This window comes from Sarcophilus harrisii, chromosome 5 (genome assembly GCF_902635505.1).
Source record: "Sarcophilus harrisii chromosome 5, mSarHar1.11, whole genome shotgun sequence".
In the NCBI taxonomy this organism is placed as follows: Eukaryota; Metazoa; Chordata; class Mammalia; order Dasyuromorphia; family Dasyuridae; genus Sarcophilus; species Sarcophilus harrisii.
This window is the reverse complement of record NC_045430.1, coordinates 94,958,118-94,980,889: the sequence shown is the minus strand read 5'-3', so window position 1 is coordinate 94,980,889 and position 22,772 is coordinate 94,958,118. Positions and strand designations below refer to the sequence as shown.

The window sequence follows — 22,772 nt, the reverse complement described above, 5'->3', positions numbered from 1 at the left end:
AAACATACCTATTTGTATATATGTGCATATATATTTGGTCACAAATAATATGTATTATTTATTTTCCCCATATTAAAGAATAAGAAGCAAACAATATTAATAAATATGTTTTTAAAGTATTAAGAGTTTTCCTATGATTTGGTTAAACATATTTAGAATAATATAGAAATCAGAAAACTGATATTGCAGCCTACCTAAAAAATTTTTTTTGATAAAACAGATAACACAAAAGGTCTTGATAGTGTTTTTGCAGTTTTAAGGTAGAAGACCTAGGAGAGCAATTAAGTAATGTACCCAAAATTAACCAGTTCCTATCCCTTTGAAATATAAAATGGGAATAGAAGAAATAGAAAACATGAATTTTAAGACTGCTCTTCATTATTTTTAATTAACTGTTTATTTGGGTTTGTCAGTTCTACCTTCTTTGTCCAAGGCAGATCCACCCAAACCAAATCGAATACCAGAAGTCTTTTCTGAACAGCTAATTTGGGGTGAACAAGGCTGATAAAGTTCCTTCTGTAGTTTTTGTTCATCAATTAGAGAGTGATAAATATGTCTAAAATAAAATATAAAACATAATAAATCTACAACAATCAAAATAAAAATGATATGCAACAAGTCTTTGTATATCTCAAATCTTAATCAGATTATCACCGATTTTTTTTTGTTTTATAAAAATCTATAGATTTTTATAATCAATCTAGATGTAATACACTTGTCTTCAGAGTCACAGTATTATAGAACTGTAGGTTTAGAGCTAAAAAGGTGCATATAGGTCATTAATTATAATTTCTTTATTGATTAAGTAACTGAATCCCAGAAAAGTTACAGTTGGCCCAAATCACATGTACAATAAGAGGCATGACCTCTCCCTAGGTCTTTGAGCACCCTTCCCCTTGTACCAAATTGCCTCTCTGTGAATTCTAATCTAATTTATGATTCTTTTTAGTTATCACTCATGTGAAGCCATCCAAGACATAATGTGATTTCCCCTAAAATTAACTTTAGGTTTCATTATCATTAGCAAGAGGTTAAAATAATTAAAACAAACAAAAACTACTGCTTCTTTAAGTCTACATTATTATTATTATTATTATTAAATTATGTAACTTTTGTGAAGATTAAGTACTAAAATATATGTAAAATATTGAAAAATCTTACAAAATTACAAAAATGGCAGTTATTATCATTATTACATTTTGAAAATTCTTATCTCAGATTATGAGACTATCTTGTATACTCTTTGCCATTTGCCCAATTGCAAATACTTGCATACTTAAGGGTATTAAGAAGTATGAAACATGTCGAGGTCTGTCCTCTGCAGTGGTTCCCTGTTTGCATGAGACTATGCGGAAGCATGTGGCAATTCTCAGAGCTGAAGTATGCCAGGCAGTTATTATATTGTGCAACTATAAAAGCCATATTAACTCTCAATTTTATGGAGGAAAAATTATTTTAGATGCTACTGTATAGAGATAAGAATTATGTTAGCACTTACAGAGGATAACGAAAATGCTTAGCATACTTCTCAGCTGTCCATCCATCTTCATCTTCACACGTGGTATCAACATTATTTTGAAAAAGAAGATTGACTATGCCCATTGATTCCATACTGATAGCAATCATGAGGGATGTTCTAGAACAAGAAAGGAATAATTCATTTTGAAAAAATTTTTAAAGGCACATTTAATCAATTTTTTTTCTGGATATAATTCAATAAATGGAAATCTCATATTCTTTAGTTGAGCATGTTGAGCATGTATACAAAATGATGGACATGAGTAATTTTATTGTTCATACACAGCATTAGAAATGGCAATGAAGACCAGACAGAAAGACAGTTTTTTGGGCCCCTTTTCAATTTTAGCAGTGATTATCAAATTTAAGTCTATATAATAGACAAAAGGAGAGCTTGTAATGTCAATTGTGTCAAAAAAGGAAACCTGTCAGCTGATTTACTGATCTTCAAAGTAAAGTGTAAGCTCTTTGGAAATGATTAAAAATAATCTTGGTAATTCACTCTAAATTTCTACTCCAATGCCCCATTATAATGTAGTGGTGACCCTTGCTTGTCTAAAGCTAAACCAGAACAAACTATCTTATGTCTTAAAACACTGTCTTTCCTAGATCTATTTTCCAAGTTGGCTGCTTTCCAATGAAATATTTTACATTTTCTTCCATTTTTTTCATTCTTTTTCATTTATATATTATATGTTGCATAGAGTCATCACCTTCCATTTGCCCCATATTAGTTTTTAATGTGTAGTTTATCTTTTTCTATTTGATTAATTCTACTTTTTAAGGTGTTTTCTTTAGTCGATCTTTTTTTGCATTTGCCCTATTGTCTTTTCTAAAGATTTTCTTCAATTTTTTTTCTTTTTTTAGACTGTTGACTCTCTTACATACTTCCCATTTTGTTTTTCATTTTTACCTTACCTCTTTTATTTGCTTTTTAAAATATTTTATGAGAATTTCCAAGAAGCTTCTTTGGGCTTAAGACTGATTCACATCACTCTTTGAAATTTCCTCTGTGGACATTTTGCCCTCATTTGAGTTGGTGTTTTGGTATTCCTGTCAACATAGTAGTTTTCTATGCTTAAGATTCTTTTCTGTTTCTTGCTCATTTTCTTTCCTTCTATTTTCCCATCTTTTTGTGCCTTTTAAGGTTCTGCTCCTGTAATAAAGGGGGTGCTGAGCCAAGCTTTCTGTGCAACTAAGCTTTGGTTTTGAGACAGGTACTTTTTGTGTTTGGTCTATTTGAAGATGTCTGGACAGCCTTCTTCAAGAGATTAAGGAAAAGTGCCCTGAACTAGAGGGGAAAATAGTCCTTGAAAGGATCCATCAATCACCTCCAGAAAGAGATCCTATAAAGAAAAGCCCCAAGGAACTTTGTTGCAAATTCCAGAACTATAATCTTAAGGAAATAATGCTGCAAAAACTGCCAAAATAAAACCACCACCACCAACAAAGTGCCAGATGATTGAAGAACAATAGTCAGGATTATCCTGTATCTGGCAGCTTCTACAATAAAGAATGAGATGATCTGGAATATCATATTCCAGAAAGCAAAAGACCTGGGATTACAATCAAGAATTAACAATTCAGTGAGAATAAGCATCTGATGGATCTTTAATGAAGTAAGAGACTTTCAATCATTTCAATTGAAAAAAAATTGAATTAAACAAAAAATTTGATCTTCAAACACAGGACTAAAGAAAAGATATAGAAAGGTAAACAAGAAAAGATATACATATGTTATATATTTATCTATTATATACATAATATAAAGGTTAAACTGTTTACATCCCTAGATGGGAAAATGATATCTGTATCTCTTCAGAACTGTATCTGTCTTTGGGGTAGTCAGAGGGAGTATCACATGGACTGAGAGTGTGGATGTGAATGGAATTTGATATCATGATATCAAAAAAAACACATTAAGGGGTGTAAAAAGGATGGTACTGGGAGAAGAGGGAAAGGGAGGTAAAATGGGTAAAATTAGATCACATGAAGAGGCGCAAAAGACCTATTACAATAGAGTTGGAAAGAGGGAAAGGTGATGAGCATTGTATAACGTTTTGCTCTATCATCAGTTTTGTTCAAAGAGGGAATAATAAAATCAATCACTTGGATACCGAAATGTATCCTTTCCTTTAAGAAAGTAGGAAAAGAAAAGGGAAAGAAAAGGGAGGAGAGCTGGATACAAGGGAAGACAGAAACACTAGGAGAAAGGGGTAAGAAAAGGGAGGAAGACTGATAAAAGGGAGGGCAGGTAGAGAGAGGGCTTAAGAAACAAAACAATACTAAGGAGGGATAAGATGGAAAGAAAAAAAATACATAAGGGGAGAAATAAGATGTATTTCCATACATAAGATGGAAATACAGAGCTAATAATCACAACTGTGTATATGAATGGAATGAACTCTCCTATAAAATAGAATATATTGCAAAGTGGATTAAAAAACAGAATTCTACAATATGTTGTTTACAAGAAACACATTTGAAGCAGAGAAATACAGGCTGGAGCAGAATATATTATGCTTCAAATGAAGTAAAAAAAATAAAATAAAAACAGGGTAGCAATTCTGATCTCAAATAAATCAGAAGCAAAAATAGATCTAATTAAAAGTGATAAGGAAGGAAACTACATCTTGCTAAAGGTATCACAAATAATGAAGTAAAATCAATATTAACCATATAGGCAAAACCATCTTAACCTCATTCTATCAGATCTAGATAAATGTAATCAGAAAATAGATAAAAAACAAGGTAAGGAGGTGAATAGTATTTTGCAAAATTAGGTATGATAGACCTTTGGGGAAAACTTAATGGAGATAGAAAGGAATAGACCCTCTTCTTAGTGGTACACAGTGCCTCCATAAAAATGTATTATGGCATAAAAACATCACAATCAAATGCAGAAAAGCAGAACAAGTAAATGCATCTCTTTCAGATCATGATGCAATTAAAATTACATATAATAAAGGGCTATGGAAAAGTAGACCCAAAAATTTATTGAAAAATAATCTAATCCTAAAGAATGAGGTCAAACAACAAGTCATAGAAACAATCAAGAATTTCTTCCAAGAGAATGGCAATAATGAGACATCATGTGAGACATTATGGGATACAACCAAAGCAGTTCTTAGGGAAATTTTTATAATTTTAGGTGCTTACATGAGCAAAATAGAGAAAAGGAAGATCAATAAATTGGCCTTGCAATTAAAAAGCTAGAAAAAGAACAAATTTTTGTTCTCAATTAAATACCAAATTAAAATTTCTAAAAATCAAAAAAGAAATTAAGAAAAAAGATTGAAGTAATAAACACAATACCTGGTTTTATGAAAAAAAAAAATAGGTAAACTTTGACCAATTTGATCAGATAAAGGAAAGAAGAAAAGCAGACTACTAATATCAAAAAATGAAAAGTATGAACTGACTACCAATGAAGTGGTAATTAAAGCAATAATTAGGAGCCATTTTTTTCCAATTGTATCCCAATAAATCTGATAGTCTAAGTGAAATGTATGAATATGTACAAAAATATAGACTGCCCAGATAAACACAAGGGAAAATAAAATAAACAGTCTCACTTTAGGAAAAAAAGCATTTAAACAAGCTTCAATGAACTTTTTGGAAAACATCTCCAGGGCCAGATGGATTTCAAGTGAATTCTACCAAATATTCAAAGAATAAGTAATTCAAATGCTGTAGAAACTATTTGGAAAAAATAGAAAAAGGAATTATATCAAAATTAATTTATGACACAAATATGGTGCTGATACCTAAACCATGAATGGGCCAAAACATAGGGAAAAAAAAATTATAGATTGTAAAGGGCTGAAACTCTGAATAGATGCATGGAATCAGACAACCAAGCACTTAAGGCTAATTAACTATGGGCCAATACTCTATTAGCATATGCTTGGAAAATGGCCCTTCTCACTATTCTGTGCTGGCTCGATCTTTTGGTGTATATAGATAATTGTAGGAGGGATTAGGGGGTGGAATAAGACAAGCCAGGATCACTTTTGAGAATTAGGAGGAGAGAGGAGGTTGGTGGCAAGCCTCGTGTTGATTGGTGGCAAGCCTCGTGGAGGTTTGTCATCTCCTTTACTTCTCCCCCTAGAGACCAAGGACTTTTACTGATCCTGACTCTGGCTCATCCTGAAGTCAGCAGGGAGCTAACCCGGACTTCACATTTGGTGCCCAACGTGTGAACCAAGGACTCTAATTTCAATGAAGAAGTCCCCGGTGACCAGGAGGTAGGGTGAGTATTTTAATAGACAAACCTGGAACTTACTTTGTTAAGGGCTAAACTAGTAACCTTTTCTAGCTGAAATGGGACAGATATTAGGAAAAGATTCTCCCCCACACCCCAGGTTTAACCTCACCCCCACCCCAGGGGGTGCTATAGAAAGCATACTTAAGATGATCAAGGGACTTGGGAGCAGATTGATGGACTCTTGGGTGCATTAGAATGCACGTCCCCTTGGTTCTTAAAGGAAGAAGATATAGGGGCAGGTAACTGGAAACTAATACATCAACTATGTGAATATTATAATGATAAAGGTCCTGATTCAGTTTCCAAGTAAACATTCAATATATATACAACATAATACAATTGGCCTTAAAGAATCCTGCAAGTTATAAAAAAAAGGAAAGTTTTAAGAGAAAGTGTGAGCAAAAAAAGGAAGACAAAAGACAGATTAATGGCAATATCACCAGAGGGCATGAGGACTTAAGTGATGTTGAAGGGCATGGTGATTCTCTCTCTCACAAGGTAGCTTCAACTCCTTTTATGGAGCAGGTCCTTGACACGCCCCCATCAACTTCACTTTCCAGGATGGAGGGAAGAGGAGTAGTGGGAGAGGCAGTGATATCACCAGCACCTTCCCCCCAGCAATCACAATCTCCTATGACTAGATTACAAAAGGCATTACTTAAAGCCACAGAAGAAGGGCAGAATACAGCTGATTGGAGAATAGAAATGTATCCTGTGATTCAACAGTTTAACTCTTCAGGTCAAGAAAGTAAAAGATAACACTTCTTTTGATCTAGAAATCCTCAAAGACCTGAAAAAGGCTTGCACTGTTTATGGGGCTACATCATCTCATTGTTAAGATGTTATAAAATTTGGCTTATGGAAATCTATGGCAAGGACATGCTTAGAACATGGACAAAACTTGTTGTGGCTTTATAGTGAGCTCTGTAGGATATAAGCCCAAAGGAATAATCAAAGTGGAATTAATACTCCAATCACCTATGACCAACTAACAGGTGTAGGTCCTTATGCAGACATTTCAGTACAGATTAATTACCCCAGAGCAGCATATGAGCAAATTGCTTCTGCTGCTATCAAAGCATGGGGTTTTATCCCAGATAAACAGGACAAAGGAGAGGCCTTCCCAAAAATAGCACAAGGGTCAAATGAGCCCTTTGCTGATTTTGTGGTACATTTGCAGACAACTGTCATATGAATTACTGGTGAAAATGCAGCAACAAAAATTATGATAAGGCAACTTGCTAAAGAAAATGCTAATGAGGTTTGTAGAAAAATTATACTAGGACTATGCAAGGATGCTCCTTTAGAAGAGATCATAAAATGCTGTGCCACAGTGGGCACAAATACCTTTTATAGCCAGACTATGATGCAGACTTCCCAAGATCTGAACATGGGAAGACAGGGTCCCTTTTGGCAAGTGACATCCAGAGAGACTCATCAATGCTTTCAATGTGGTAAAGTAGGGCATCTGAAAACTCAATGTTGGCATAGAGACAGAGTGAGAAAACAGGGTGGGAGAACAAGACCCAAAACTCCATGTCCAAAATGCAACAGAGGCTTCCACTGGCCATTAGAATGTAGGCTGATTCAGGGAAATGGGATGAGGGGCCCAGCCCCAGGGCCCAAAACAAAAAATACTTGGGGCATGATGGCAGCCGATGCTACACCCATAGAGCCTTTAGAAGTTCAATACCCATTCATGACCAATCAGCCAGGAAGCAATGTAATGGGAGAAAGGGATTACACAATCAATCAGCCAGGAAGCAACCTGATGGGAGAAAGGGATTACTATAAAGGAGAATAGAGTTGTATGCAGCTGGGACAACTGAGATACCCCCTGGAGAGGTGAAATCTGTTCCTCTCCAGCCTATGGATCCCTTGCCTGCAGGCACAGTAAGGTTGATCATCTTACCACCTAAGAGTACTTACAAAACAGTGTTCATCTATATACTGATGTGGGAAACTGGGGAATATGTAGATAATATCCCAGTCAGTAATACAGGTAGACAATGTGTGACTTATCAACCAGGAGAAGTAGTAGCATCAGGTTTACTGATACAGACTCCAATAAGCAGTCTGGTGATAGTCACCCAGACTCTGACTCCAAGCAACAAAATCCAGGAATATTCTGGACAAAAGCTGTGACAGCTGACCGACCTATGCTCACTATCTATACAAACAGCATACCATTAGAAGGATTGGTAGACACAGGTGCAGATCGTACAGTCATTAGAGGTGCCAACTGGCCCAGTCACTGGCCAAAGATTAAGGCAGACACCTACATGTCTGGCGTAGGAGGATAAATAGCAGCTGAAGTTAGTGCTGCCCCTTTGAGATGGACTTTTGAAGGCAAAACAGGAGTTTTTACTCCTTTTTTAGTTGAAAAATCCCCATCAATCTGTGGGCAAGAGATATTTTACAACAATTAGGATTATAAATAAGTACTACAATTTTTTAGGCAGGGCTGCTGTTGAAGGCCTACCAACACTTTCATCCTTGTGTAGTCCTAATATAATTCATCTACAAATCTCATTAGCATTTTCCTTAGCAAATTGTCTTATCACAATTTCTGTTGCTGCATTTTCACCAATAGTTCATATGACAGCTGTCGGCAGACATCCCATGAAATCAGCAAAGGGTTCATTTGGACCTTGTGCTATTTTCATGAAGATTTCCTCTCTATCTTGTCTTACTGGGATGGTGCCCCATGCTTTGATAGCACCAGAAGCAAATTGCTCATATGCTGTAAAATGGTAATCTGTGCTAATGTGTTTGCATAAGGACCTACACCTGTTAGTTGGTCAAAGATGACTGGTATATTAACTCCAGTTTGCCTATTTCATTATGCTTATATTTTACAGAGTTCATTATACTCAGAAAGCCACAAGTTTTGTCCACCTTCTAAACATGTACTTGCTATAGATTTCCAGTCATTAGGGCTTAAAATTTCAAAACATCTTAACATAAGACAATGTAGACCTATAAAGAGTGTAAGCCTTTTTCAGATCTTTGATAATTTCCAGATTTAAAGGAGTATATCTTCTTGACCTGAAGAGTCAAACTGTTCAATTACAGGATATGCTTCTATTCTCAAGTCAGATGTATCTTGTCCTTCCTCTTTAGCTTTAACTAATGCCTTTTGTAATTGTGTCAGAGAGGGTGGACAAAGTTACTGCATGAGTGGTGCTGATGGTGTCTTCCTCCTCCCTCCAGCCAGGAAGGCAAAATTGAAGGAGGAGATTCAGGAGATGGGGAATGCCCTAAGGGTGCCTGCTTGGATGTAGTCAGAAGTGAAACTGAGCTGTGAAAGTGAGAAGCACTACACTCTTTAAGCTCATCAGCACTGTCCTTAAGGTATTTATCTCCTTTCTTGTCCAACTCTCCATGCCTTTCATCTGCTTTGTCAATACCATTCTCCTCCTGCTCTTTCTCCTCACACTTTCTTGTCTGACTGTCCACATTAAAATTTTTCCTTTTTTAGAACTTGTGAGCTCCTTTAAAGCCAATTGTATTGTATTATACATAAGGAATGTTTCCTCAGGAATTGAATCAGGACCCATAGCTTCATAATATTTAATTAGTTGCTCTCCCACTATTTTCCACATATCTGGCTCTAATTTTTCTTCCTTAGAGAGCCAAGGAGATGTGTACTCTCATATATTTAAGAGTTCAGTGATCTGCTTCCAAGTTACCAACAAACCTTGCTTCTTTATTAACCTAACTATGCATGCTACTTACTCCCCTCAGGGTGGAGGAGGCTCTTTTCTTGATTTTGTCCCATTTCAGTGGAAAAACAAAAGTGACTAGTTTAGCCCCTACCAAAGTTTTCCATTTGTCTATTTTTGTACTCACTTTATTTCTGGGTAACAGGGACTTCTCCACTGAGCTTATGATTTCATCAGTCAAACTGGTGAATGTAGGTCTTTATGTCCAGAGCCTCATGTCTAGGACCTCACGTTTATTGCCCTATGTTTGGATGCCAAAATGTAATGTCCAGACTAGCTTTCTGGAGAATCTTTGGGCAAGCCTTGGTCTAAGATGGAGAAGTGATGAAGGCAGAAGAGCCACAATCAGGATGGTCATGGATGGAGTCTGGAGTCTGGAGTCTGAATTCCAGCTCGAGCTTGAGCTCTCTAATCCTCTCAGCCTTTAAATACTTTAGTACAATCACATCACTTCAGCACACTAAGCATGCGCCAACTATAGAACCATTACATCGCCATACTAAGTACTAAGTATAGGTGAACTAGAGAACCATCATTTCATCTATCACACTGAATTAACAGTGTGCTGTAAGTATCTTTGCTTCAAGTATATTTTTCTCAGAGTTACCCAATATCTATGTCTTCTACAGAGATGGGGTGGACTGGGGCCAGAGTTGTGCTTCATGCTGGACTCCCAGTCACAGAACTTTCTCCTGACCTTCTGAGTTATGTTTGGCTACTACTTCTTTTGGGGTGTTTTAATGTTCCAAATTTGGTTTAGAGATTCATTATTTAAAGGAATTTGGAGTAGTTTGGGAGAAAGGATGGGTGAATTCCTGCTTTTATCCCACCATCTTGGCTCCATCTCAGTTCCTGTAGTCGCTTTGCTAATACTTTTAAAGATTTTTGTATCAACAACCATTAGGGAAATTTGTCTATTGTGAAGTCTTAGTTTCCTATTGACCTCAGGATCAGCCAGAGTCTATCACCAAAAGTCCTTGGTCTCTAGGGGGAGAAGTAAAGGAGCCAGACAAACCTCCACAAGGCTTGCCACCAATCTCCTCTCCTCCTCCTCATCCTCCTCAAAAGTGACCCTGGCTTGTCTTACTCCACCCCCTAATCCCTCCGACAATTATCTGTATACACCAAAAGATCCAGCCATCACAGAATAGTGAGTAGGGTCATTTTCCAAGCATATGCTAATAGAATATTGTCCAATAGTTAATTAGCCTTAAGTGCTTGATTGTCTGATTCCAGTGCATATATTCAGAGTTTCAGCCCTTTATATCTCCTGCTTTCCTTTGTTTTAGAACACAAGTGGTCATACCATCCCTGACTTCTCAGGGAGGTGAGAACCCGAAAAAGGAGGTGATCTCCCCCTCCCTGACTTCTCAGGAAAAGAGTTGAAAACCCTGAAAAGGAGATGATCACACCACCCCTGACTTCTCAGGAAGAGAGATGAAAAACACCAAAGGGAAGTGGGGAGTCAAGCCAAATATTGCTAGCAGGTTTCTGGGCTGAAGTGCCTTACTAGAAACAGGTATGCACAAACCCATCAGCATGGGAGGTATTACACAAGCACACAGTGATAAAGCACAGGCTATTAGTGATGACTCTCCTCACAGCCAATGCAGGCTCAATGTGGTGTAATAAACATGAATTGTACATGCAAGTAGTGATATAACAAACAATATCAATCAACATGGTATTTGTAAGAGGCTTCCAGAAGTCCAGTGATCCCTGCAAGTTTTTGAAGTCCTGCAACAGTCTTTTTATGTGTTAGGGAATCCAATGATTTTTGAAGTCCTGCAATAGTCTTATTTCTCAGAAAATCCAATGATTCCTGAGGGTTTTCAAGTCCAACAATTTTTGATGTCCTTGAGTCAAATGCCGTAACTGCCAAGCTCTTTCAGTGGTGGGCACAGTCAGAGATGAAACCACCTGATGTTTCTTGGGTCTTCTCCTTCGTTTCAAGGGTCTGCTCCATCTCTCTCCAATGGACGGCTCGTTGGCATCCATCTGATTCCTTCTCCATCTGTAGAGATACAAGCAAACCTTCTCCCCCAAGCAGTTAACTTATCTGGTCCCTTCCATTCACGATTTTCTGGATCTCTCCACATCACCTGACGATTATCTAAAGATAGTAGAGCTGATCACACTGGACACTGCCCTTCTGGTGGGTTATAAAACCTGTCTGCCAGAGCCAGTGCATCTTTGTCAAAAATCAAGATGTTAATAGCATAAAGAGCTAGATTTAGACGTTCTCTAGAGTAACCTGCTGCTCCCCCTTTTCTTTTGTTTTTGGAGGAGCATCTTGATGTCTCTGTTTCTCCTCTCTACTATTGGCTGTCCTTGAGGATTAAAGGGTATGCCAGTAGTATGTAAAATCTTATACTGAGCACAAAAGTGTGCAAAATGTTTAGAAGTATATCCTCCTTTGGAGGAGATCATAAGACGCTCTGCCACAGTGGGAACAAATAACTTTTATACCCAGGCTATGATACCTACATTTTAAGATCTGAACATGGGAAGACTAAAGGTCCCTTTTGGCAAGGGACTTCCAGAGAGACTCATCAATGCTTTCAGTGTGGTAAAAGTAGGGCATTTGAAAGCTCAATGTTGGCATAAAGATACACATAAGACAACTGTTGCAAGACTTTAAAACCTGCAAGAGTCATTGGATTCCCTGACACTTGAAGTAATGGACAATTGGTTTTGGAGTATCTCTTGGCTGCTAAAGGAGGTGTGTGTATGTGTGATTGTTATTTATATACCCTCCTTCTAGGACTTACGGACATGTATAATTCCTCATGTTGATTCATCTTGTTTGTTACATCACTACAAGCCTGTGTTATATTACTATGTGCTTGTGTAATATCTCCCATGCTGATGGATTTGTGTATACCTGTTTCAAATAAGACCTTTCAGCCCAAAGGAAACCTGCTAACAAATATCTGGTTTGACTCCCCATTTCCCTTTGGTACCCACCTCCCTTCCTGAGAAGTCAGGGAGAGTGTGATCACCTCTTTTTGATATTTTCACTTTCCTTCCTGAGAAGTCAAGATGGGTGTGACCACCTGGGTTCTAAAATAAAAGTGGGAGATGTAGAAGACCGCAGATATTGGGGAACTCTCAGAAAAAATATACTTGAAGGAAAGATATTTATAGCAGGGTATTAACTCAGTGTGATTGATGAGATGATGGTTCTCTAGTTCACCTATATTTAGTACTTAGTATGGTGATATGATTCTACAATTGGCACATACTCAGTGTGCTATCGTGATGTGATTGTACTAAGATATTTAATGGCTGAGAGGATGGAAAGTTCAAGCTTGAACTTGGACTCAGACTCCAGACTCCATCCTTGACTATCTTGGTTGTGGCTCTCCTGCCTTCATCACACTTCTCCATCTAAGACCCAGGCTTGTCCAGAGATCCTCCAGAAAGCTAGTCTGGACACTACACATCTCCAAGCCAGTGAAGCAGGAACACCAGGTCTGGGCATCTCTTACTCAGCAACAGTACTTGCAGTTTCTAGAACTCTCTGCCCAGAATCACCAAAAGTGATTTTGAAGGTCCACAGAAAAGGTCTGTGGAGCCAGTATTGGGAGCCCAATGTGCAATCCAAGCAGAGGCCATTCTAGCGCAGCCCCAGCCACAGTGCCAGATTTAATCTTACAGCTAACATGGGGTGCGGATACTGCTAACAGTTCTAGGGCAGTAAAGAGTGCTTGTGGTAAGGTCTCTGTGGTAAGCAGGACTCTGAAAATAGTTGTACAAAATCCCTAAAGCTCAGGACAATGCACCCTCCACCCTAGAAACAGAGCTCTATTTTCACAAAGAGTTAAAACCTAACCTAAAACATAGGCTTAAAAAATGAGCAGACAACAACAACAAAAAAGCTTTTGATCAAAGAAAGTTGTTATGGTAACAAGGAAGACCAAAACACACACTCAGCAGAAGATAACAAAGTCAAATCTTCTGCATCCAATGTCTTCAAAACGAGTTTAAGCATTGAGCACAGGCCCTGGAAGAGCTCTAAAGAAATTTTGAAAATCAAGTGAGAAGCAATAGGAGAAAAAGTAGGAAAAGAATTTGAGAGTTGTGCAAAAGGAAATACAAAAAAAAAAACTAATGGGGCTGAGTTACTTCAAAAGCAAAGTTAGCCAGTTGGCAAAGGAGGTACAAAAGCTCACTGAGGAAAATAACTCCTTCAAAATCAGAATTGCTCAAATGGAAGCTAATGACTGTGAGAAATCAAGATATGATAAAGCAAAACAAAAAACACATAATAAGGAAATGTTATGTATCTCATTGCAAAAACAACTGAACTGAAAAAACAGATTCAGGAGAGGCAATTTAGGAATTATTGATTTATTACTTTCAGTAGAAAGTAATAAAAAAGTATGAACTTTTTCTTTCAAGAAATTATCAAGGAAAATAGTCTTGATATTCCAGAACTAGAGGGCAAAATAAAAATTGAAAGAATCCACCTATCACCTCCTGAAAGAGATCCTAAAATGAAAACTCTCAGAAATATTATTGCAAATCCTAGAACTCCCAGGTCAAAAAAAACTTTGCAAGCATCCAGAAAGAAATGATTCAAGTATAGAGGGGCCACGGTCAGCATAAGACAAAATTTAGTTGCTTCTTTATTAAAGGACTCAAGGGCTTGAAATGTAATATTCTTGAGAGCAATGAAGCTAGAATTACAACCAAGAATCACTTATCCAGCAAAACTGAATATAATTCTTGAGGGGAAAATGTATGCTTTCAATGAAATACATTTTCAAGCATTTGTGATGAAAAAATGAAAGCAGAATGGAAAATCTGACTTTCAAATCTAGGACTCTGGAGAAGCATATGAAACTAATCAGGAAAAGTGATATCATAAGGAACTTAAGGTTTATCTGTTTAATTTCCTCCATGAGAGGACTATACTTGTAACTCATTAGAATTAGTAATTATTATGTCAGTTAGAAGGAATATATATAGACAGAAAGTATGGGTGTGAGTTGAATATGAAGGGATAATATCTTTCAAAAATTATGAAATTAAAAGTGAGAGAGGATTATCCTGGGAAAAAGAGAAAGGGAGAAGTGGAATTTTGTTTAAATTATCTGCCAAAAATAAAGGCATGAAAAAGCTTTTAAAGTGGAGGGGGGAAGAGGAGGAGAGGGAGAGTGAATGAATCTTACTCTCATCAGAATTGGCTTGAAAAGGAAATAACATATTCTCAATATGGGTATAGAAATCTATCTTACTCTGTAGGAAAATAGGAAAGTCATGGGACTTGGTGAGAGGAGAAGGTGATGAAGGTGATTAAAGAAAGGGAGTAGTCAGCAGCAAAGGAAGGAGAGCCAGGGTGAAGAAATTAAGAGAATAGAATAAATGTAATTTTGAAGCAAGTTTCACTGATAAGACCTTATTTCTCCAACATAGAGGGAACTGAGTCAGATTTATAAAAAAATAAGAGCCATGCCCCAACTGATAAATGATCAAAATATATGATCTAGGGGTATAGATAAGAAATTTATGCATATCCTTTGACCCAACAATGCCACTGATAGGCAAGAAAAGGACGTATATGTACCAAAAATATTCATGGCAGCTCTCTTCTCAGGACAGAAAATTAAAAATTGAGGGAACACTCATAAATTAGTGAATAGCTGAATAAATTGTGATATGATTGTCATGGAATTTTATTATTCTATGGGAAATGAGAAGCAGGACACTCTCAGAAAAAAACTTGGAAAGTCCTCCATGAACTTAAGCAAAGTGAACTATACTGTATCCAAAGTAATAGTAATGTTCTGGGATGACCAACTGTAATTGACTGCTATTCTCAGAAGTACAATGATCCATATCTATGCTAAAAGAATTAATGATGAAAAATCCTATTCCCAGAGAAGAAACCAATTGTGTCTAAACAGATTGAAGCATTCTTTCTGTCTCTGTCTCTCTGTCTCTCTCTTTATCTGACTCTCACTTTCTCATCTCTTGAATTTTTAATTAGGGTAGAAGATCTAGGTTTTTTTTTTTTTTTTTTACAACATTACTTTCATGGAAATGTTTTGCATAACTTCACATATGATTTCTTAATGGGACTTATGGATAGGGATAAGGGAGAAAATCTGGAACACCAAACTATTAAAAACAAATGTAAAACATGTAACTGGGAAATAATATTAAGTAAATAAAATTTTTAAAAGAGAGATTACAGGGACTTGTCACCAGCATAATACACCTTGGTCAAGTGATATTTATACTAGAAATGAAAGGCTAGTTTAATATCAGAAAATCTATTATCAATAACCAAACTAACAGAAATCATATGATTAACTCAACATGCACAGGAAAAAACAAAATGCCAATACCCATTCCTATTAAAAAATAAAACAAAGCACGGGAGCATAGGAATAAATGGAGTTTTCTTTAAAATGAAAAATACTATCTATCTAAAAGCAATTAAGATCAGGGGTAAAACAAGGTTGCCCCTGATTACCACTATTTAATATAAGAAATTCCATTCAAAATAAGGGAGTCTATTGCTAAAACAAACCCAGGAATTATCTGAATACAGTTACAAAATACTTTTGACACAAATAAAATCAGATCTAAACAATAATATCAATTGCTCATGGGTAGATCTGCCAATATAAGAAAAAATATAATTTTACTTACATTGATTTACTTATTCAGTACCATGAAAACAAACTATCAAAAATCATATGATAGAACTAGAAAAAAAAATCATCTGCTAGAACAAAAAGTTATAAATATCAAAGGAATTAATGAAAAGAAAATATTAAGGAAAGTAGCCTAGATACCAAATTTTCAACTACATTCTCAAGCAATAATAATAAAAATATTCTGGTACTGCTCAAGAAAGATGGTTGTGGATACATCGAATAGATTAAGCATGTAAGATATATTAGTCAATGTCCATAGTAGCTTAATGGTTGATAAAACTAGAGACCTTACCCTTTCCAAAGGCCTTATCCTTTGGGATAAGAACTACTAACTATTTGACAAAAACGCCTGGGAAAACAGAAATGCAATTTAAAACTCTGAAGTATTAATTAGCTAATATTATAAAAAAAAGAAAAATGACAAAAGTTGGAGAATATATAGGAAAATTGGGACACTAATGTAATATTGTGGAACTATGAACTAATCCAACCATTCTGGAGAGCATTTTGAAATTGTGTCCAAAGGTTAAGAAAACTTTGAATACCCTTTGATCTAGCAATGCTAGGTCTGTATCCCAAGATCATCATTAAAAAAAGGAAAGGATACTTTTTAATGTACAAAATACATATACAAAAATATTTAGAGCAGTCCTTTTTATGGTCACAAAATATTGAAAATTGAGGGAATGCCCAGAGACTGAAGAATAACTGAACAAACTAATGTATGAATGGAATAGAATATTACTGTGTGCTAAGAAATTGTGAATAGACAGATTTCAGACAAAGTTGGAAAGATTTGTATGAACATATGCAAAGCTGAGATGAGTAGAAGCAGGAAAACATTGTACACATTAACAAAACCACTGTGTGATGATCAAGTATAAATAACTCAGCTCTTTTCAGCAATACAATGATGCAAGATAAGTATAAAGAACTCAGGAAGAAAAATTCTATTCACATCCATATAAGGAACTTACAGACTCCACAGATTGCAACATATTTTTCCACTTTATTCTTTTTTGTGTTTTTTTGTTTTGTTTTGTTTGTTTTTTTGTCTTTTGATCTGTTTCTTCTTTGAAAACTAATGTGTCTACTGTGGAAATAAGTTTTACATGATAATAGCACATGCATAACCTATATCAACTTACCATTTTCAGAGGATGGGAGGGGAGGCAAAGAATGAGAAAAATTTGTAATTCAAAATCTTGTAAAATTGAATGCTAAAATTTTCTTGACATGTAAGTAGTAAAGTTAATATATTCAAAAAGGAAAGGCTCAAAAAGATACCATAACCATAAACATCTTTTGAAATCTCAGCTCGTCTATTTTTTAATTCTTCAATATTTATGTTTTATTTTACTAGGAAGTGATCTTTCCCATTTTTCAAGGAATCTTTCCATTTTTCAAATACCTTTAAAAATTATTCTGAAGTACCTTTATAACTGTGCTTCCTCTGCCACAGTTTTTTTTTTTTTCATTAGGTTTAGTCACTTTTCCCGAATCAGACTTTTGAAGTGCCACGTCCCTTTCCTCGCAGAGAACATCAGGCAGTGAGTTCAATGGATCAAAATGATCAACTATTGGTCATAATGAAAATACAAATATTAGTTCTGTTCAATTTCATATTTATTCATTGTCACTCAATTTCATAGACAAATGTTCTCATGTTAAACAGCCTACAGGATAATTCTCTTCTTAACAGAATTTCATTTCTTTGTGAAGCAATACTAATCTTCATCTTTTATCTTCTTCCTGAAATTTTTGCAAATTGTGTTGTATTCTAAACTTGAGTTAATCTTAAAGATTGGCAAAGATACTGTTTCACAGGCAATTTGTGGCCTATTTTGGCCTCTTCTTTGGGACAGTGGTTTAGTATTTGATTAATATATCCATTTTCCATTTTGGAAAATTGATAAGCTTGTTTAATTACAACAGGTAATAGTTATTATATCACTATCTCTGTTTCATCTTTATGCTTTCTTATTTGTATTAATTTTGACATTATCTCTGGCAGATATGATCTGAATGACCATAGACAACTAATTCCGAAATTATTCCAATAATGTAACCATAAATTCTTGTTTATTTCTGACAAAAATGTCAGTTTTGTGTTTGGAGTTGAGTTGTTATTATTGCTGTGTTTTGTTTTGTTTTGTTTTGTTTTTGGAGTTAACCCATTTCCTCCCATTCCAATAGTAAAATAATGCAAGATTTAATGACACATTCCACCAAAATTTTTAATTTTGTTCAATAAGTAATTATTGGCATTAAACTAGATGTAAATAATGAGACATATAATCACCTAAGTGTTTGTTGTCCTCCACAGAGTCCAAATAGAATAGATTGTATGTGATGGCAAAGATTTCCAAGTACTCCTATTTGGGGATGACATTGTGCTAACTGAATCAAGGCTTGGAATATAACTGATGAAAATAAATTTAGTAAAAAGACACAGGCTAAAGTTTCCACATTGAAAAAGTAAATGGAAAGTACTTTCTAGATTCTGTGTAATTTAATGGGAAGCCCCATTTAAGTTGATTTACCTATATCTTTGTAGATGTATTTATACATATAGACATACACACACACACACACACACACACACACACACACTCTTGCTTGCATGGGCATTGAAGAACAACTTACTGATCTCAAAATTGTTGGGAAAATAAAATCCAATTGGATCTTATTTGAGAAGCCACAGAGCACTCCTAATGATCACACTGCCACAAAAGCTCATTTTATAAATACCAATATTCTTTCAAGAATGCTATTTGTTCATACTAATTTTTTAAAAATCCAAAATCCAAACACATGATTTCAGAAGAATCAAAATTGTATATAATTCCAAAGATTTATGGACATATTCATGGGGAGTATAAGTAGGTGCAGGCAATAATGATTTTGATGTAATAAATGGTGTCAAAGACATTCATGAACAGAAAGAACAGGTGGGCTAATATTGTATTGAAAATAAAAGCTAGACAGCATGAGTACTGCATTGGACCTCAAATATTAAAAGAACCAGGGGAATGATTCAGTGTGTTTTCTGCATCCTTTATGAAGAATTTATGGAATGACAAAAGTCATGTAGGATGAGAAGGTATGGAAGGATTAAAATCTGAATCAGATTTTATCAGATGAATATCCACAATCATTTTTTTATTTATTTGCATTTATCAATGTGCATATTCTTAAGGGAAACAGAAACAAGGGGAAAATACATGCTACAATCCTCATAAGTGGCATTAAGATTATTTTGTAAAAGTAAATCAATTGAATCATAAGACCACAAAACTTCTATGGAATAATCTTTAAATAATTTAAAATCAATAAAGAAAGCTGCATATATAAATCACCAATAAACCAACAAATCATGTATGCCCACATACACAGTTTTCTCTCTTGCAAACTCATAGTTTTTCTTAATGGACATTTTTCGCCCTTTTGTAATGATAATCAATTTCATTTTCTTTATTAAGTTTCAATTATTTAAGTTTTTCTTATTGCTTTTTAAATTTTATTTTATATTTTCGCTGAGGCATTTGGGGTTAAGTGACTTGCCCAGGGTCACACAGCTAGGATGTGTAAAGTGTCTGAGATTAGATTTGAACTCAGATCCTCCTGACTTCAGGACTGGTGTTCTATCCACTGCGCCACCTAGCTGCTCCTGCTTTTAAAAAAAAAATTTAAGCTTTAATTACTGTACCTTTTAGTGTTATCCGTGGCATTCACATTTGCTCCCATCTTTAAGAGAAGTTCTACTAGTTCATAGCTCCTTTTCATAACTGCAAACATAAATGGTGTAAAGCCTTCCTGCAAAATCATAATAAAGACACTGTTGCAGAAAGCAAGAATTCCATATTTACTTCAATTCAGCTTATAACATTTTCTGAATATCTTGTGAATTTGCTAATGACATATTAAGTATAGTACAATTGAACCTTGGGCATAAATCCTGCTTCTGTTAAGTTAGTTCTATGTGATCATAAAGCAAATTATTTCATTTCTCTGCACCCCAAATTTCTTTTTATGTTAAATGATAGAATAAAACTAGATATCTTTGGGATTCCTCTAGCTATTTATCTATAATCAGAAGGTAGAAATCCAGGATTTCTAAGAGACCATTTAATATTTCATTTTTATATATTTCATGAGTATTTTCCTTTCTTGTCATCTTCATTTTACAAATGCAGCCAATGTTATTTCCTAAGAACTCTGTGCTAAAGTAAAGCTATACCCTGGCTGAATTTAAAAGTTGACTAGTTATCTTTACCATTCCCCTCAAGTATATACAACTAAACTCAAAATGAAACAAATTTTTAAAAATTCTTTCCTTGAGAGGGTTAAACAGGAAGAAAGTCATTCACCAGCCATTTCCCCTCTTACCAACTCTCCTAATAAGTTTTGTTTTTTTTTTTTTTTCCTCTCAAGTGGCAGTAATTAAGAATTAATCCTTTTCTTAAAAATCAGGAGTTATTCAGTAGTTCTAGAAATAAAATGGTATAGTCATTAGAAAAAAGAAAACACATACCTAAAATTTTGTTCCTGTGAAAAGTCTGTGTCTGTGTAATTATATCTAGTAGGAACAAATTTCAAAAAAAATTTTCCTAAAAATTTATGGCATTTTTTCGTGAGAAATTCATGTTGTAAAGATCTACATATAGAAAAACATTGTAGGCAATATTTTGTAGACAACTATTGCATTCTGGGGAGCAGACCTAATTTATCATGCCAAAAACATTCTGGAAAGACAGATGTGATAGAACAGCTAGCTAGCTTCAAAATCAGTAAGACCTAGATTCAAAGGCTGCTGCTGACACACCAATACTGAGTGACTCTGCGATACTCTAAGACACTTCCTAACACAGGGTTTCTTAACTTTTTTCAGAATAATGTTTTTAAATGCCTAAAATATGTAGAAAACAAAAGAAAACAAAAATATTCTTGTCTTTTTTAAAGTTAATGAAACCCAGCTGAAGAATCCCTACTCTAAGATTAAATCATAGAGCAGACTCTGGTCTAAACCAGTAGATGCAATTTCCTCATTAGGAGTTTCAGTGTGAATGAAATCTCCTCCAGTATCATGTCCACTCTTCTCCTTCCTCACCCCTCGACCCTGTATTAGAAAATTCTAGGTTAGAAAAGGCTAATGATATTTTGACTACAAAATAATTTTAATTTATTTTCATTAAAGAAAAGCTTCCATGAACAAATGAATTTTAAAATATGTGAATTAGACACTATTTGATTATGCATTTTAGCTGATAATTTATTTTATTATACAAGGGGTTGGGCTTCTACCTTGTTTTTTGCTTCAATATCAGCTTTATAGGTAAGTAGTTTTTCTGCCATGGCTACGTTCTGATCAAAGGCAGCATAGTGAAGTGCAGTATTGTTGTTGTGGTCCCCAAGATTAGGGTCTGCACCATGTTTGAGCAAGATTGTTGCACATTCCTCTTGATGACACAGTACTGCCTGTCAGTATAATACAAAGAGATAAAAAAATATTGTAATACAAAGTTTTGTATATTCAAACATCATTAGTGATATTTAAATAAATCAGGAAAGCATATTTTAATCAAATAAAAAAATCAAAATGCATTTCATTGAACTGTATGGTTAGCTAAAACAGACCTTGATTAAAGGTGTTAGACTGTCTTTGTCCTGCAGGTCTACTTTGCATTTTCTCTCTACTAAAAGAGATACAATATCTGGATATCCTTTAGCACAGGCCAGGTGAAGAGGTGTTCTACAGAAATGAGAGAACAATGTGATTGTTTGATAATATACTATAATAATGTAAATTGCTCTATTGTTAGTATAATTTTTAATATAACATGCACGAGTATTCTTATGCCTAAAGTGTAAATCATTACCAAAATAAGTATAAGTGGCTACTTTTCTCATCTAAAGAAAAATGAAATATGAATATGATGGACAAAATTGCCACAGAGGGAAGAATATCCAGGTAGATTTTGATTTCACTACAGATTTAGCACAAGAACTTTGTTCAGTTTCTGACCTTGGCTGGTTTACCTCTCCTGAAGCAAGTTGCTGATACCTAGTACTCTGGGGAATTCACCACACGGATACAACACTTAGTGCAGACATCCTACTGGCATAGTACACTGTAACTCAGAATTCAAGAGGTCAAGAAACCTGCCAGCCTCAAGCCTTTCTGACACTTGAGATTACAAGTGGGTTTAACTCTACTTGGCTGTTAAGCATAAAAACAACTTCTTTCCACTAAGAAATATCCTTCCACAATTACAAAATATTTAGCAAAGCAGCTACCTCAGAAAATCCTCTACATATTTGCACAAGTACATGTACACATATGTGTTAATTCTTTACTAAGGCTTACTGAAATGCAGCATTGTAACAGTTGAAGCGGCTTTGTATTGCTACAGTTCTACCTAGCTGGAAAGGTTTGCAGTGAGAGCCTGGTATGTCTGCTCTTCACAGACTACCTAATAAGGTCATAAAGATAATACCAGGTTGGTCAAAAGACTATGTATTTTCTCCTCCTTGTTTCTATTTCCCTTAAAAATATGCACATTGACAAATATAAATGGATATTCATACCAT

At 35.2% G+C, this 22,772-nt stretch overlaps 1 protein-coding gene across 1 annotated transcript in view; it reads right to left on the bottom strand.

The window, feature by feature from the left end:
- Positions 1–357: 357 nt before the first annotated feature.
- LOC100928659 (ankyrin repeat domain-containing protein 7) overlaps positions 358–22,772 on the bottom strand; it is a 29,368-nt gene continuing 6,953 nt past the window's right edge. Inside the window, exons 3-7 of the mRNA XM_031938025.1 lie at positions 21,819–21,933; positions 21,486–21,659; positions 19,891–19,997; positions 1,499–1,636; positions 358–556 (exon numbers count right to left, since the gene is read on the bottom strand). Coding sequence (XP_031793885.1) covers positions 397–556; positions 1,499–1,636; positions 19,891–19,997; positions 21,486–21,659; positions 21,819–21,933 — 694 coding nt within the window. The 3' untranslated portion in view covers positions 358–396. The remainder of the gene's footprint in view (positions 557–1,498; positions 1,637–19,890; positions 19,998–21,485; positions 21,660–21,818; positions 21,934–22,772) is intronic.